The 17,313-nt window shown below is 44.0% G+C and overlaps 1 protein-coding gene across 2 annotated transcripts in view; it reads right to left on the bottom strand.

The window, feature by feature from the left end:
• Positions 1-5,009: 5,009 nt before the first annotated feature.
• Positions 5,010-17,313, bottom strand: part of SLC12A1 (solute carrier family 12 member 1) — an 82,436-nt gene continuing 70,132 nt past the window's right edge. For both annotated transcript variants that reach the window (XM_081170007.1, XM_081170006.1), the window contains 7 exons: positions 14,564-14,707; positions 13,235-13,366; positions 12,907-13,018; positions 11,574-11,660; positions 8,796-8,931; positions 6,027-6,094; positions 5,010-5,618 (listed from right to left, as the gene is read on the bottom strand). In XM_081170007.1, the coding sequence (XP_081026133.1) occupies positions 5,483-5,618; positions 6,027-6,094; positions 8,796-8,931; positions 11,574-11,660; positions 12,907-13,018; positions 13,235-13,366; positions 14,564-14,707 (815 nt within the window). In that variant the 3' untranslated portion in view covers positions 5,010-5,482. The remainder of the gene's footprint in view (positions 5,619-6,026; positions 6,095-8,795; positions 8,932-11,573; positions 11,661-12,906; positions 13,019-13,234; positions 13,367-14,563; positions 14,708-17,313) is intronic.

Genomic DNA, 17,313 nt, shown 5'->3' with positions numbered 1-17,313 from the left:
CGGCTGGTCGACCCCGTCCTCCCGAGAGGGAATAATGGCGGCGGCGGCGGCGCCCTTTCTTTCGCTTTGGGCGACACCTCTTGACTCTTTCCCTTCTCCCTCCCCGCTCCTTACTTGCTCCTGAAGAGCAGCCGGAGGAAGCGCCCGGCCATGGCCGTCGCCTGCAGGCCCGCGTTCGGGCTTCGCCGCTGACCCAGCCGTGGCGTCACCTGCCTCAGCCAAGCACGGCAAGAAGCGTTGCTTTATTCATGCAACCCCTCAACCCGCCGCCAGAGGGCTATGGGTTCTTTGGACTACATTTCCCATCAGCCCTTGCTGTGAGCTCTGCCCCACCCCATACCTCTTGATTTTGCTCTTTTAGTGAAAGGTTATGAGTCATGGTGTAAAGCAGGCTTCCTCAACCTCGGCCCTCCAGATGTTTTGAGACTACAATTCCCATCATCCCTGACCACTGGTCCTGCTAGCTAGGGATCATGGGAGTTGTAGGCCAAAAAACACCTGGAGGGCCGAGGTTGAGGAAGCCTGGGGTGCGTGCGTGAACTTGAAGGTGCTAAGGTTGTTTTTTAGTTGCTATTTTGTTAATGCTGTTCATATGCTGCTTTATAGATACTAAATTCCGTATGGATTTGTTAATCATGGCTTGCTGTAATAGTGATGGAAGAATTGTGTGAAGAGGTGTGGGACATAGCTGTTAATGATAAATTAACATTTATTCATCATGATTTTCGACCAGCTGATGGGAAAAGGTTAGATATGCAGGAGAAATGATTTTGAGGAGATACGGAAGGTATTTGTAGAATTTGTACTGTTGAAACGGAAAGGGACCAAACTATTGCAAGAGGTGTTGAAATTTTGGCGGTTGGATAGTTACCGTGGAATGGTCTTGGTGGTGGGGTGCACATTTATTCATTTATTTATTATTATTACTTTGTCAAAAGGAAAAGTAGTGATTAGCTTATTTTTTTAGTTGCTGTTTTGTTAATAAATTACAATACAAAAAACACTGTTATTTGTTATTTTATATAATGTATACTGTATTTGTGATGTTTTGTTATGTTTTATTATGCTATTGTTATTTATTGCTTGCAAGCCACTTTGAGATTCATTTTAATGAAAAGTGGCATAGAAGTACAATAAATAAAATAAAAACCTGTTTCGACTGCATGATGAGCTTCTAACATTGTGATCGGATTTCGCTCTCCTGCCAACCCAAATTCTTAGAAATGTCAATGAAACAAAATCATGGAATTTCAATATGTAATCCACCATTTATTAGTCACCTGTCACCATTTATTCATTGCATCGCATTGCATTGCAACCCCACCTTTCTTCCAAGGAGCTATACATAGTTTTTTCCCTTCTTGTTTCCTCCTCACAACAACCCTGTGAGGTAGGTTAGGCTGGGAGGCTGTGACTGGCCCAAGGTATCCCAGTGAGCTTCTTGGATGAGGGGGGATTCGAACCCTGGTCTCCCAGGTTCTAGTCTGCTACTAACCCAGTGGTTCCCAAAGTAGGTGCCAACCCTTAATGGCAGTGCAATTATCTAGGGGAGCACAAAGTGACAGGGGGGTGCTGGATGTGTAAATGAGTGTCTTTTAATTACCTTTCCCCCCCCTAAGTGCAAAAGTTCAAAACAGGAAAAGTACTCTGACCTCTTTTAGTAGCAAACCCCAGTGTATTCAATGGAGCCTGTTTGAAAGTGTTCTTACGATTGTGGTATCTGAGCAATGTAAATAGAACTGTTACATAGCAAAATTATTTTAATTGAGAAAAGCTACCATATGCCTTTGAAGAGCATTTAAGCCATATTAGATTATTAGCAATTTAAGATGACTGTATTATCAGCAGATACTGTTGTGAATAGTCACCTTGCTTGCACCTTTAAGCTTCATTTGAGCTGTCACAGACTGTTTTGCATTTCTCCCCCTCTCTACACACAGGTGTATGTATTGTTGGCACCTGTCTGTCTCGAGAGACAATGAAGTGCGCCTCTGGTGCGAAGTCAAACTTTTGGAGAATCACAGCGCCTGCTGTGGCTGCAGAGACCGGCAACTCGTAACTGTTACCTCCTGTGTTATTGCTGCAATAGCAGCACCAAAGTGACCTCTCTGAGGTGCAAGCCTGGGCAGTGTATATGGAGGTACTGCCCAGACAAAAAACCGCCCCCTCGGCCTCACTGATGTGGTCCAAAGGAAAGCACAGTGCCGGATTTACGTATAAGCTAAACAAGCTACAGCTTAGGGACCCACTCTCTTGGGGGCCCCCAAAAAATTTAAAGAAAAAAACATCTGGATGTACATTTCCAAAATATAAGATAAAAAACAAATAAAATCAACATACAGCAACAGTGTTTTGTGTTGTGTAGGCTCCTATGATGTAAGTAATGGGCCCCGTCTGCTAGCCTGCTCCCTAAAATATCACTGGTTTGCTCATTTTTGTATATAGGGTGCCTACATGCTGCAAGGGGGACACGGAGGTCGGCAGTTCGAATTCCTGCGACGGGGTGGGCTCCCATTGCTCTGTCCCTGCTCCTGCCAACCTAGCAGTTTGAAAGCACGTCAAAGTGCCAGTAGATAAATAGGTACCGCTCCGGTGGGAATGTAAACAGCGTTTCCGTGTGCTGCTCTGGTTCGCCAGAAGCAGCTTAGTCATGCTGGCCACATGACCCAGAAACTATGCCAGCTCCCTCGGCCAATAAAGCAAGATGAGCACCGCAACCCCAGAGTTGGTCACGACTGGACCTAATGGTCAGGGGTCCCTTTCCCTTTACATGCTGCATGGACTGGTTGCATATATTCAACACAAAAAACAGCAACAATTTGTTGTTGACAAAGGACAGCTGGACATATAAAGGGCCCCATTACCTTCAGTAGTTTAGGGCCTCATCAAACCTAAATCCAGCCATGGGAAAGCAGAGCAATACACTTGGCACCAGCTTGGCTTGTGGCTTTAGATGAGATCTATTGCCACCCACCCACAATTTTTTCTCACACTCTACTGGCAGGAAGCTTTCTACCAGTGTGTAGATAGATTTCAGGCAGCTTAAATACTGCCCCATACTGTATACCTCTTGGAGATTCCTTAACGGCCCTTAGCCAACTTTATGGTGGCTTTCGGCTTGCTTTCTTATGGTGCCACCCTAACTCCTGCCAGGCAGAGAAGAAGAAGAGTTTGGATTTGATATCCCGCTTTATCACTACCTGAAGGAGTCTCAAAGCAGCTAACATTCTCCTTTCCCTTCCTCCCCCACAACAAACACTCTGTGAGGTGAGTAGGGCTGAGAGACTTCAGAGAAGTGTAACTAGCCCATGGTCACCCAGCAGCTGCATGTGGAGGAGCGGAGACGCGAACCCGGTTCACCAGACTACGAGTCTACTGCTCTTAACCACTACACCACACTGGGGCTTGATGGAATGGCACAGGCAATGCCAGACCTCCAGTGCTTGTGCTGACCAGGGCAAAAAGTGATAGCCGGGGGCAAGAAATGTTCCTAGGCTGGCACAGTGAATTGGCCTGGATCTAGCCTGTTGCTGTCGCGGGACAACAGCGGAATCTGCTGGCCACTCTAAGCAGAGATGCCATTGGAGGCTACCACTGAGGCCAAGTGCATTGGGGTACATTTGTCAGGGGAGCTTCCTTGTTGCTGATGGAGCTTCTCTGCTGGCACAGCTGGGCTGGGCTGGGCTGGGTGGAGAGAAACCTCCTCTCCATCCAAACCCTCTCCAACATAGCATATTAGGGGTTTGGATTACTTACCCAGTTGTCATCCATAATACACCTACAAAGGAGTAAATTCTACTGAACACGGAACAATTTCCCAGCAAACATGCACAGGATTGCACTGTTTGTCTTTAAGATGCTACAGGCCTGCAACAGGCTACCCCTCACCCGGAGTTTGATGTTAATGGTAAAACAGAAACAATACATCAAAACATGCATTGTAAAATCATTGAAGTCATATTTTAATTCACTTTAGTTGATTTCATGTTGAAATATTCAACATATTGTTGCAAGTCCAAGGAAAAAGTATTTTTTTACTAATCAGATCATACTAGAACACATTTAAAATATTTAATATCAAACTCATTTCAAGGCCCTGTGGAAATTTATCACAAATGCATTTCATTATATTCCTTGAAATTATAAATCTAGAATAATAAATGATGCTGTTCAGATGAAATCTTAGAAAATGTTAAAGTGGCATTTCATTAAATTTGACTTGAAATCTACAGAGTTGATTTAGTATGATTGACATTCATCTCTTGAAATTCATTTTAATCTAATGTAATTCTTCCCCAAATAATTTGGGGAGGAGGCGTAGCTGGATATAGCATCTGCTTTGCACCCAGGTCTCATCTTAGATCCAGGAAAGGCTGAGAGGGACTACTATCTGAAATTGATTACAGCATCTATATGTTGATTGGAGTGTGGTGCAGATAATGCCAAGGTTGCAGGTTCAATCCCTGAATGGGACAGCTACATATACCTGCACTGGAGAGGGTTGGACTAGATTATCAGGGTCCCTTTCAATTCTACAATTCTATCATTCTATGAAATCAAGGAGAGCTGCTGCGTCAGTATAGAAAGTAATAAGCTTGATGGACCAATGATTTGACTCAATATAAGACAGCTTCTTATGTTCCTATTACAGTGGTACCTCGCAAGACGAATGCCTCGCAAGACAAAAAACTCGCTAGACGAAAGGGTTTTTTGTTTTTTGAGCTGCTTCGCAAGACGAATTTCCCTATGGGCTTGCTTCGCAAGACGGAAATGTCTTGCAGGTTTGTTTCCTTTTTCTTAACACCGTTAATACAGTTGCGACTTGACTTCGAGGAGCAACTCATAGAATGCGGTGTGGTAGCCTTTTTTGAGGTTTTTAAAGACTTTGGTGATTTTTGAAGCTTTTCCAAAACTTTCCCGACACCGTGCTTTGCAAGACGAATAAAATCCCAAGATGACAAAACTCGCGGAACCAATTAATTTCGTCTTGCGAGGCACCACTGTATATTGGTTGGAAAGGACTAGGATCACACCCAAATCTCCTACCACTGATGGAAAACAAACGACAGTGAAGGTACCTTGTTCTGGTGTGGCAACTGTACTACATGAAAAATAGGTGAGGTTAGAAGCTCTATGCGTTCCTTTTTTCACCTTAGTTTTCTCCCTGCAAATTGGTTGTTATTCCACAATCTTTGGGGTTACTGCAAGTCTGCTGAGACCTCTTCTGCATTGGTATTGCAGTTTTGGCTATGTAAGCATGAGCACAGGAAGACTCAGATTGGTTTTTAGTGTATATCTATAACTATATATATGATTTGGATTTTGCTGTCAAATGGTGACATCCAAGTGATTTTTTCAGTCATTGAAGTGTATGTTGTAAAGTGTCAGATCCTGGGACCCTGTTGCTCTTCAGCGTTTGTAAAAATACGTTTGTGTCACTGATATGTACAAAATGCATATATTTGATTCCAGGTTTTGCTCGCTAAGAGTAAAACGTTAGCACGTTTTTGTGGTTGCCTCGGATGAGCAAAACTGGAGGCAGGTTCCTTGAGAGAATTTCTAACCAAGCCATATAGAGGTAATCAGATATAATTCCTTTTCTTGCTACTGGTAGAGTCCTGTTGAATGGAATAGGATGAAAGTATTAGTAATATTCTTCAGTAATGCAATAATATTCCCCTCCAAATAACATATCAGTCACTATCTGAGCCTTTTCCATCCCTGAATGTCATTTGAAATGACCAGTCATTACTAAAGGGGTGCCATTTTTCGCACTTTTCTTGCTCAGATTAAAAGAAGTACACTTAAAAAGAACAATCAAATAATAGCACAAAAATCTTAGCTAAGAAGTCAACAAAAGCCTGTACAGTACATTGCTTTCCTTCCCATTAACAGCTTCAAATACCTTATAGACACCAGTGAACCACTGAACCACTGTACTTTGTCCTTGAGTTCTTGCTTAGAAATTTCCTGGTAAAGTTTGCCTTGCTTTCTGAACAAATCAAAATTAAATCTGTGTCACTTACAGAACAATCAGATTAGCAGCTCTAGAATGTTCCTGAAGGAGTTCATTCAAACGGACCTGGCGGTAGCTCTGTTTAAAAAAAAACAAAATTTACTGCAATAAAAAAAGCTGGAGGTCTTGACAGATGACTTAAAGCAGAGTTTAGTGATCATAAAAAATCCACACAGGTCATACTTCTGTAAGTCATACTTGGTCTAAATTATATGGGCTGTAAATTGGGAAGCGTTAAGTTTATGATTGCTTGAGGAAAACCTAAAAAAACCAAACTCCTGAAACATTTCATATTCCGTTGTCATTGCCATATTAATATGCACCAAAAATTATTTTTAGTCTGCTGCATAATGAAATACTGATGGCTATAAAGTATAGCTTTACTTAAGAGACATGAAACAGTGAGATTAATTTTTAAATCTCTTAAAACTCGTTTGTTGCATGTTTTCGGGTTGATGATCCTACTGAAGATCAACAATTTCCCAGTTTCCACGGGCACCTTTTGCAGAGAATCCTTTACTTATTTGGAGGGAATATAGAATATAATCTACTTTCTCTATAGAATGCTCCCTACAAAGATGACACAGCATATTTCCTAACTAAGTTTGCCTGGGCAATGATATTGCTTGCTTTTTTTCCATTTTTTAATTCCCCCCCACCAGTAAAAGAAAACATTTCTGCCTCTTACCCCCGCCCGCAAAAGCGATTTTATTCCATGGCTTCAACATTTCCAGTAATTTTACTTTTCTGCTTCCCATTTTGTTACATTCAATAGCTGCAGCATATCTATATCAGAAACTTACAGAGCAGCCCCATGCATGTTTATTCAGAAGCAAGCCCTGCTATGTTAAATGGAATTTACTTCCAGCATAAGGGTGGATAGGATGGTGTCCTTAAACTGAATTCTCACTCCCTCTTCCCAAGGACCCTTGGAGTAACGTTGTTCTGTTAGGGACTTGAAATGGGATGCAGACAACCCATAGCCCCCTCCCCAAATTGAAGTTCCTGGGATTCTTCAGAACAGGGGACCTTTCTTAGCCCAATAGCCCACATTCCAGCATGGGCAACCTCCCAGGCCCTTATACCAGTGACAGGTGGAGCTACGTGTAAAAGCAAGCAGAGCAATCAATATCTTTGTCATTGTTTAGTAGATAATATTCCAGCCATGCAAAAGGCAGATGTTTTTACACACACACACACACACACACACACACACACACACACACACACACTCACACACACACACACACACACACACACACCCCATCTCTCCATCCTCCTTCGAGGAAAACCAGAAGCATTATCAGAGATCATGGGCACACCCCAGCCCAGCAGAAGCACTCAAGGAAGGTGTGGTCTGTGAAAAGGTGGGTGGCCTGCAGAGAGTCCCACAGGCCAAGTGCAGAGGCTGGGTAAAGGTAAAAGACCACTGGATGGTTAGGTCCAGTCAAAGGTGACTGTGGGGTTGTGGTGCTCATCTCGCTTTCAGGCCAAGGGAGCTGGCGTTTGTCCACAGACAGCTTTCCGGGTCATGTGGCCAACAGGACTAAACTGCTTCTGGCGCAACAGAACACTGTGACGGAAACCAGACCGCACGGAAACGCCGTTTACCTTCCCACCGCAGTGCTACCTATTTATCTACTTGCACTTTTGACATGCTTTTGAACTGCTAGGTTGGCAGGAGCAGGGACCGAGCAACAGGAGCTCACCCTGTCACGGGGATTCAAACCGCGACCTTTCGATTGGCAAACCCAAGAGGCTCAGTGGTTTAGACCACAGGGCCATGTAAAAACTAGTAAATATTTCATTGCGCATATGCCCTTAGGTAAAGGGACCCCTGACCATTAGGTCCAGTCATGACCGATTCTGGGGTTGTGGTGCTCATCTCGCTTTAGTGGCGCCCGCCCTGTGGAACGCCCTTCCAGCAGATGTCAAAGTGATAAACAACTATCTGACATTCAGGAGACATCTTAAGGCAGCCCTGTTCAGGGAAGTTTTTAACGTGTGATATTTTATTGTATCTTTGGTTTTTATGGAAGCCGCCCAGAGTGGCTGGGGAGGCCCAGCCAGATGGGCGGGGTATAAATAATAAATTATTATTATTATTATTATTATTATTACTGGCCGAGGGAGCCGGCGTACAGCTTCCGGGTCATGTGGCCAGCATGACTAAGCTGCTTCTGGCAAACCAGAGCAGCCCACGGAAATGCCGTTTACCTTCCCGCCGGAGCAGTACCTATTTATCTACTTGCCCTTTGACGTGCTTTTGAACTGCTAGGTTGGCAGGAGCAGGGACCGAGCAACAGGAGCTCACCCTGTCACGGGGATTCAAACCGCCGACCTTCTGATCGGCAAGTCCTAGGCTCTGTGGTTTAACCCACACCGCCACCCACGTCCCATATGCCCTTAGTCTAGTGGTTTATTATTGTCGATTGGAACCAGTCCACCCCGAAACATTAGAAGCAGTGTCTTTAAAGCCTGCATACCATCTTGGACAGATTAATGCCATAAATAAACAATATTATCCATGTTTTGACTAGTAGCAGTGCACCTGCCTTAATTCTATACAAGGGGTTCAAATTCAATACTGTTTTCTGTCAAACTTCACCATTTGATAAGATGCTCACCAATTTCCTGACAGCTAATGAAGCTAGGTTCTCTCTTTCCTTTGTGACCTACCAGATTTGCCTTATTGTTCTCAGGTAGTGCTTGTGCACGATTTTCCTTCTCGACTAGCCATCCCGCAATGTCAAAAGTAATGGCAGGTATTGCGCTTTACCTTTTCCTTGACTGCTTCCAGCTCTGCATCAGTGATTTTCCACGGTGCCTCTCTCTTTAATTTCTCAGCAGTTGTTAAATCTTTGCAGCTTTCGTGAAGGCGGTATGGTTCAATCATCTCTTCAAAGAATTTCCAGCTGGAACAGAAATTATAAAGGAGGCATCACAGCGGGACTCTAACTCATTATTTCACAGATATACCTTAGAATGGGGTAGACTGTTGGCTTTGGAATTGTGGCTGAATTTCATTCAAAATCTTTAGACTTCATGCATCAGATTTTATGCTCCGTTATATATGAACAGCTTCATTGTGGAAACACCTTGTCTAGACAGGTCTGCATTTGTCACTGCTAAGCTTTTTATCTATCTTAACTGTAAAATAAAACATAGCAGCAAAGTATACGACATTCATTTCTGTGTACACAAGAAGAAAACAAGAGTTTTCTCTTTTCCTTGTTTTGACTCCTGTTGTTTGGCTGTATTACTAAAACCAGGCATAGGCAAACTCCGGCCCTCCAGATGTTTGGGACTACAATTCCCATCATCCCTAGCTAACAGGACCAGTGGGCAGGGATGATGGGACTTGTAGTCCCAAACATCTGGAGGGCCGGAGTTTGCCTATGCCTGCTAAAACTGTGGAGGAAGCAACAACAACAACAACAACAAAAAGGGGGGGGAGGCCACAATCCAGCATTTGGGCTACACTTCAATGTGCACCTAATTCTGTCTTGAATTGTGACTACAGTTTGTCAATAATAGCTTTTCAGAGATATGAAACTGGCATGTGAAGTCACAAGTCATTATGCCACAGGTATTGATTCTTAGTGTCCTGCCATGGTCTCTGGTTAAATTAGTTTGTCAGATTTTCATTACACTCAGATTTGTACCATGGAAGAGGCCAAACAAGCCCTCTGCCCCTGACCAGTGCAGCAGAACATGGGTGTAGTTTGCTATTACTGTAACGTCCAATGCATGTGACAGGACAGAAGGCCCTTTTTCTTATTTCAGCACCAAGTGTCATGTCTTGACTGGTGGAGTCCTTGCCAGATGATGACCCAGGAGGCCCCAGCCTTGCACCAAGTCCTGAGTTAGGCTCCATCTGGGAGCGAGGAGCCAGAAATCTGTGATAAGGCTGAAGTGGGGGCATCCACGTGCAGTGTGATGGCCTGGGATTCCGAGTCTGAGAGTGAACCGGAGGAATCCCAGCCGGCACAGGAGTCCCCGCTTTCAGGGCCGGCTGAACTGGGGCAAGGCCTAGATGCTGAGGAGCCTGCACCTGTGACAGATCCTCAGGGGCAGGCACCAGGTGAGACCATTCTGGCCCCAGAGGTGCTGGAGGACTCAGTGGCTACAGGTGAGCCTCCCCCGGGGCCCAGTAACCCTTCAGCCTCTCCTGAACTGCAGAGGCTTAGGGCAGAGAGGCGAAGGGAACTGGTCTCTCCCAGGAGGAGTGCTCGCCTTAAGGCCAGGAGAGGCGGGGCTCCTGGGGGCCGGGACCGCCCCCGGGCTTAGAAGAAGATAAAGGTCAGGCAGCCCGGTCCCAGGTTGCGGGAGCAACGTCGTTGTGGAGTACCTGCTTTACCCAGACCTAGATCTGCACTTCCAGTGTGCCTGCTCCTCGCCCGGCTTCCTGCTCCTGACTCTCCGGTGTTCCTGTTCCTCGCTCGGCTTCCTGCTCCTGACTCTCCGGTGTTCCTGTTCCTCGCCCGGCTGCCCGCTGCTGACCCACCAGTGTTCCTGTTACCCGCCTGGCTTCCTGCTGCTGCCCTACCAGCATTCCTGCTCCCCCGCCCGGCTCCCTGTTTCGGACCTCGCGTCTCATCTAGTGATCGTCTACCCTGCTAGAGACTCTGGACTGAACTTCGGCTACGGTATTAGTACCTCCACCCCCCCAGGACCAGCACATGCAGGATGAATTCGGCCTCTGAGATCAAGGCAGAATGGGCCCCAAACTCAAGAGAGATTCTGTATCACAAATTATCAGATGGAAACCTGGACAAGTGCCAGCCTATAGGCAAGGACTGCTTGGGAATAAAGGTTTTGTCTCAAGGAGGCCTCCAGATGAAGGCAGTTGATAGAAGTCAACTAAGGCTGGGATGCGTTTAAGGCAGTTTCAGCTCAAAAACCCCAGTGGAGGAGATTGGAAAAGCCGCTGGAACAACGTTTGTGTAACACCAGCACTCTGGTCTGCCTGATCCTCTGCCTTCTCCAACTCTACTCTTAGGAGTGCTGGGTCAAAAAGTACTTTTGTTTTTAGAAATTTACTAAAATTGTATTTTCGCTTATTTCAATTTCTGAGTTACAGTACAATTTTATACATGCCTAAAGGTAAAGGTAAAGGAACCCCTGACCATTAGGTCCAGTTGCAGACGACTCTGGGGTTGCGGCACTCATCACGCTTTACTGGCCGAGGGAGCTGATGTACAGCTTCTGGGTCATGTGGCCAGCATGACTAAGCCACTTCTGGCGAACCAGAGCAGCACAGAGCAGCCGTTTACCTTCCCGCCGGAGCGGTACCTATTTATCTACTTGCACTTCGTGCTTTCGAACTGCTAGGTTGGCAGGAGCAGGGACCAAGTAACGGGAGCTCACTCCATCACAGGGATTCAAACTGCTGACCTTCAGATCGGCAAGCCCTAGGCTCTGTGGTTTAACCCACAGCACCACCCGCATCCCTACTCAGAACTAATCCACACTGAGTTCAATGAAGCCTACTCCCAGGTAAATGTTATAGGATTACAGCATTATTATTATTATTATTATTAAAATTTGTTCTTACCTCTCTTTGTTTGGTTTCATATTGATATCACCAATGATGTGAATGTCAGCAAACTTTATTCTGAACTTGCTTAAAAGCGAAGCCATCCTGAAAACAAAAGGAGAGGTGTATTTTTAGCGTTGTGATTCAGAATGCTGATAAATAAATAACTAGTTAAAGAGTTAAAATATAGTAAAGGTGCATTAATTGGTACTTCTCAGTTATAGAATGTGGTGAACATGGCATGGATGAGCTAGTTGATTTAGCTGAAAACCAAGAGCAGTGGGAAGTAAAACCAGTGGGCTTTACATGGGCTGCAGCACTTGCATTATTTTCAGGACCAAGTAACAGTCATAGAACCACAGAAAAGTAGAGTTGGAAGGTATCCTGGGGGTCATCTAATCCAACTGCTGAAATGCAGGGATTTCAACATGCGGACCTCTTCCAATCTGATACCATAACAGACCCTGCTTAGCTTAAAAAAGAGAAGACAGAGGGCATGTTTTGTCGAAATAAATTAAAAAATTAAAAAATTGTTCAGTAGCACCTTAGAGACCAACTAAGTTTGTTCTGGGTTCAGTGGTACCTCGGGTTAAGAACTTAATTTGTTCTGGAGGTCTGTTCTTAACCTGAAACTGTTCTTAACCTGAAACACAACTTTAGCTAATGGGGCTTCCTGCTGCCGCTGCTGCACGATTTCTGTTCTCATCCTGAAGCAAAGTTCTTAACCCGAGGTAATATTTCTGGGTTAGCAGCGTCTGTAACCTCAGGTATGTAACCTGAGGTACCACTGTATAAGCTTTCATGTGCATGCACACCTCTTCAGATACCACACTTCTTCATGTTTTGTAACACTGAAAATATCTCCAAACTATGAGGTAAGAGGATAAAGGAGGTTTGATACTACAGTGGTACCTCAGGTTACATACGCTTCAGGTTATATATGCTTCAGGTTACAGACTCCACTAACCTAGAAATAGTGCTTCAGGATAAGAACTTTGCTTCAGGATGAGAACAGAAATCGTGCTCTGGCGGCACGGCAGCAGCAGGAGGCCCCATTAGCTAAAGTGGTGCTTCAGGTTAAGAACAGTTTCAGGTTAAGAACGGACCTGCGGAACGAATTAAGTACTTAACCCGAGGTACCACTGTACTACTAATACGTAGAATTTATATAGCACTTCAGATAGCTCCACATATCGTCTCAGTAATTCTTAAAAAGACCCTGTAACAGGCAGTTAGGACTGATAATACAAGGTCATCAACAGCAATTTCCCTCTCTCTTTCCCCTCGCCTCATGCACAAATAATCTTTATAAGCAAGGAAACCTTAAGTAGAACATAAAAGGCATACATACATTAGCTTTTCCTCTTCCAGGCGAGTGACTTTTCCACCAGTAAAAATCCTTAATTTACAATCTTTCCATTTTTTGCGGAGGGTGAGCATGTAGGGAATTAGGAGTGTTAACCCTGCGTAGACAGATTTTATGAAATTAAATATATACCAAAATTAGAACAACGCATAATAATAAAAATAATAAAATATTAAAATTGTGTTCCCCGTTTTTTGTTTTTTTTTCAGATAATTGGTTATTTTTTGTTGTTGTTTATTTTTATTTTGCAAACCCTACCTTGACTATTCAGTCTCCCCCATGCCATCACTGTGGCATCCTTTCAGCGTCTTACCTCCGTCATCAAACAGCCACCACACGTCAATGGTACCTTTCCCTTGCTTTTTTTTAAACTGAGCGCTGGCTTCCAGCAACCGCTGATTGAATTCCCCAACATGCATCGAAGAGATTGTGCTAATGCTGCTTTCTGAAAGGAGAGGACATACTCAAAGCCTTTCTGCACAATCACCGAAAGTGCTCCACAACACACCATCTTAGCACTTGGAAGGCAGTTAAGTACAATGGAAAATGCTTATTTAGCCTTTGAGCACTTCATGGATCATACATTTAAGTTACATAACCCAGGGGACGGAACATGGATTTACTAGAGCGAAATGAGTGAGAACCACCCTCTTTTGTTTTTAAATAACTTGTCGCTACTTTTTGTTTTTAAATAACTTTTCGCTACTTAGAGTGGACATGCAAGGGGATGTTTGGTTCGGCCAGTCGGAACTTCCTGTTTCCTCCTGGGTAGGGACATACCTCTTCTTGCATGTGACTAGAGGTGGGCGTGACCTTACTTGGGCAGGTAACAAACCCACAAGACACGTAGCCCTCCTCTCTCTTTTCCATCTTCCTTTCATTGTGTGAACTGCAGTGACTGTCAGGCTGCAGTCACTGGGATTAACCCCTATATGGAGTAGATCCACATGTATATACCATATTTTTCACTCTATAAGACGCACCAGACCATAAGACTCACCTAGTTTTTGGAGGAGGAAAACAAGAAATCGACAGTGAAAGCAATGCAAAGCGTCTTCAGGGCAGCAGGAGGAATGCGCAGCAATCCCTCTTGCTGTTCTGGCTTCTGGGATAGCTGCACAGCCTGCATTCACTCCATAAGACGCACACACATTTCCCCTTTTTAGGAGGGAAAAAGTGCATCTTATAGAGCGAAAAATACGGTACTTTGTAACTAAGTCTGCCTTCAGGGATCCAACTGTGAACTGAATGTGAGTAAACGTCTGTTATATACTTTACACAAGATTGTGGTGTGTTTATTCTTTTAAGGGGGATATAAGGGAACTTACCAGGAAGCTAATAGTGAGAGGCTTAAACAAGCCTGCAACCAGCTATCCACTGTGCGTTTAAAAGGGGGATGTAAAACTTGCTAGCATAAGTTCGGAAGGATATTAAAACAGAAAAGGTCATGCGCGTCAGGTGAAGAGATCCCTGCTCCCTCTTTGATGTGTCTTATACACGGAAAAGTATGGTACTTGACAGTTTTTGTTGCAACAGGCTAACATGGATACCCTTGGGTTCCCTTCTGAAATTGGTTCTTCGGGAAAACTAGTTGGTGACCAATAAGCTATTATGTATTTTATCTTTCAGCTTCAGGGCTTGCCTTTTTTGGGTATAGTCTTTGTAATGTTGAGCTTGGCGGCTCTTCTGAAGTATCTCTGGATGCCGCCATTTCCTTCTTCAAATTCGCTGTCCTTAATGGTAGCCTCTAGAACTTGCCTCTCCTGCTCCAGCTTTTTCAATTCCTCTGTCAAAAGAATGCAAAACTGGCAATAATAATTGCTTGTGAGTTGAGAAAGACAGATAAGATCCAGTTAGATCTGTGGCATTTGAACCTCTGTGAATGTGCTGTGAATGAAATTGCTTTTCATTGGCCACGATTACCTTGCATTAAATAGATCTTCAAAGGTAAAGGGACCCCTGACCGTTAGGTCCAGTCGCGACGACTCTGGGGTTGCAGCGCTCATCTCGTTTTACTGGTCAAGGGAGCTGGCGTACAGCTTCCAGGTCATGTGGCCAGCATGACTAAGCCGCTTCTGGCAAACCAGAGCAGCACACGGAAATGCCGTTTACCTTCCCGCTGGAGCGGTACCTATTTATCTACTTGCACTTGACGTGCTTTCAAACTGCTAGGTGGGCAGGAGCAGGGACCGAACAACAGGAGCTCACCCCGTTGCGGGGATTTGAACCGCCGACCTTCTGATTGGCAAGCCCTAGGCTCTGTGGTTTAACCCACAGCGCCACCCGCATCCCATAATAGATCCTTATGCAGGAACAAAAAAAATGTTCTTCAGAGTTTCTTGTGTTCACTTCTAAGCTCAATATGCTAATAATGCTAATGTATGCAAAGTTAAACTGAAAGCATGGTCAATGTCCAGCACAAATATTTCATTTCTCTGTTTTGTTTCACTACACTTTGGACAAGTACTCCTGTGCAGAGACGGGAAGGCCTGGGAAAACCCTGGAAAAATTGGAAAAAAACAGATTCCCCCCCCCCCGGTTTTTCCAAAGCTGTTTTTTTCCAGAAAAACTGAAAAACAAAACAAAACAGTTTGACACTGGGTCCCCCCCCAATTTTTCCATTCCCCCCCAGGCCTTCCCATCTGTACTACAGTGGAAAGAGATTTGGGCTACAATCCTATACCTCTTATTTGGGACTAAACCCCACTGAGCTCCATGGGAATCACTTCTGAACAAACAGATACAGGAATGAGCTGTTTGCAAAGTAATGCTCTAAATAAGGTGATACAGAAAGTATACCTAGTTCCATGGAAAGGACAGTGGCAGAAATATAATTTCCTTTAAATTACATTCCCATGTAAATATGTGGTTTTGGCATGATTATGACCACTTTCATATTTCATCAAAATTAAAAGACTTGTAAAGTACAGACTGTTCTTTTTTTAAAAAAATGTTGTAGTTGAATGTGAACAGACCATTTTTTTTTATCCATTTCCAGTCTTCTACATAAATTTACTCTAGATCTGTTCAGAATGTTGGGAGTTCTTTGTTTAAGATTCAGTACGTTTCCAAGCACAATTCAAAGTGTTGGTGCTGACCTTTAAAGCCCTAAACGGCCTCGGCCCAGTATACCTGAAGGAGCGTCTCACCTCCATCGTTCTGCCCGGACACTGAGGTCCAGTGCTGAGGGCCTTCTGGCGGTTTCCTCACTGCGAGAAGCCAAGTTACAGGGAACCAGGCAGAGGGCCTTCTCGGTAGTGGCACCCACCCTGTGGAACACCCTTCCACCAGATGTCAAAGAGAAAAATAACTACCAAACTTTTAGAAGACATCTGAAGGCAGCCCTGTTTAGGGAAGCTTTTAATGTTTAATAGGTTATTGTATTTTAGTGTTTTGTTGGAAGCCGCCCAGAGCGGCTGGGGAAACCCAGCCAGATGGGTGGGGTATAAATAAATTATTATTATTATTATTATTATTATTATTATTATTATTATTATTATTATTATTATTATTATTATTATTTCCTCTTATCTTCTTTTTCTTATTTCAGTTTCTTAGCATTTGTAGTGCTTTACTCTAATGGTACAGAATTGATATCTGCTATTATTTCATTGTAATCTTCTAGGATGTATCTCAGATTAGTAAAAAAACAACATATCAGCTAGTTTCCTCACTATTTTTAAGCAGGAGATTATAACAGGTAGTTCTTCTGGAGACAAGCCAACGAATAGAACATTGTCCTGTCCTGAATTCTAGCCACGCAGATCACGGGATTATTTGGCTGAAAAAAAGGTTTGATTTTCTGTATACACAGCAAACAAATGAGCTGTATTTGTCCCTCTGTTCCAGTTTGATAAGACAGAGATTTGTGTGTGTGCAGAGTAAGACCCACCTTAAATACTTCACTTAGACCATTAATATTTGTGAGTGGATTCTGAGCAATTTGAGGATAGAAACTGTGGACAGAAATGAGGAGAGGCAGCAGGTGGCAGCAGAGAGTTGCAATTTTGCATTATGATTACAGCCAAATATTGATTTCAAGCTAATTCTTGGAGATCAGCGATGGGAATCTCGTTGCTCTCCAGATATTGGCAGCCTTTGCCTGCATGGCCATTGGTCAGGGATGGCTGAAGTTGCAGTCCAGCCACACCTGGAGCTTCACAGGTCCCTCATCTTAATATTTCCCTGCCCTGCTCTTAATATTTTTTGGGGGATCTTTCCCTTCTGGAAACCCTCTGGAATGAAAGGCAAGACCAACTGATTTTAAAAAAGGTAAAAGACCCCTGTATATTTAAGTCCAGTCAAAGGCGACTATGGGGTTGCGGTGCTCATCTCGCTTTCAGGCTAAGGGAGCCGGCGTTTGTCCACAGACAGCTTTCTGGGTCATGTGGC

Source organism: Podarcis bocagei (assembly GCF_964188305.1).
Source record: "Podarcis bocagei genome assembly, chromosome: 14".
NCBI lineage: Eukaryota > Metazoa > Chordata > Lepidosauria > Squamata > Lacertidae > Podarcis > Podarcis bocagei.
The sequence above is the reverse complement of the archived record's forward strand: the minus strand, read 5'-3'. Positions and strand labels throughout refer to the sequence as shown.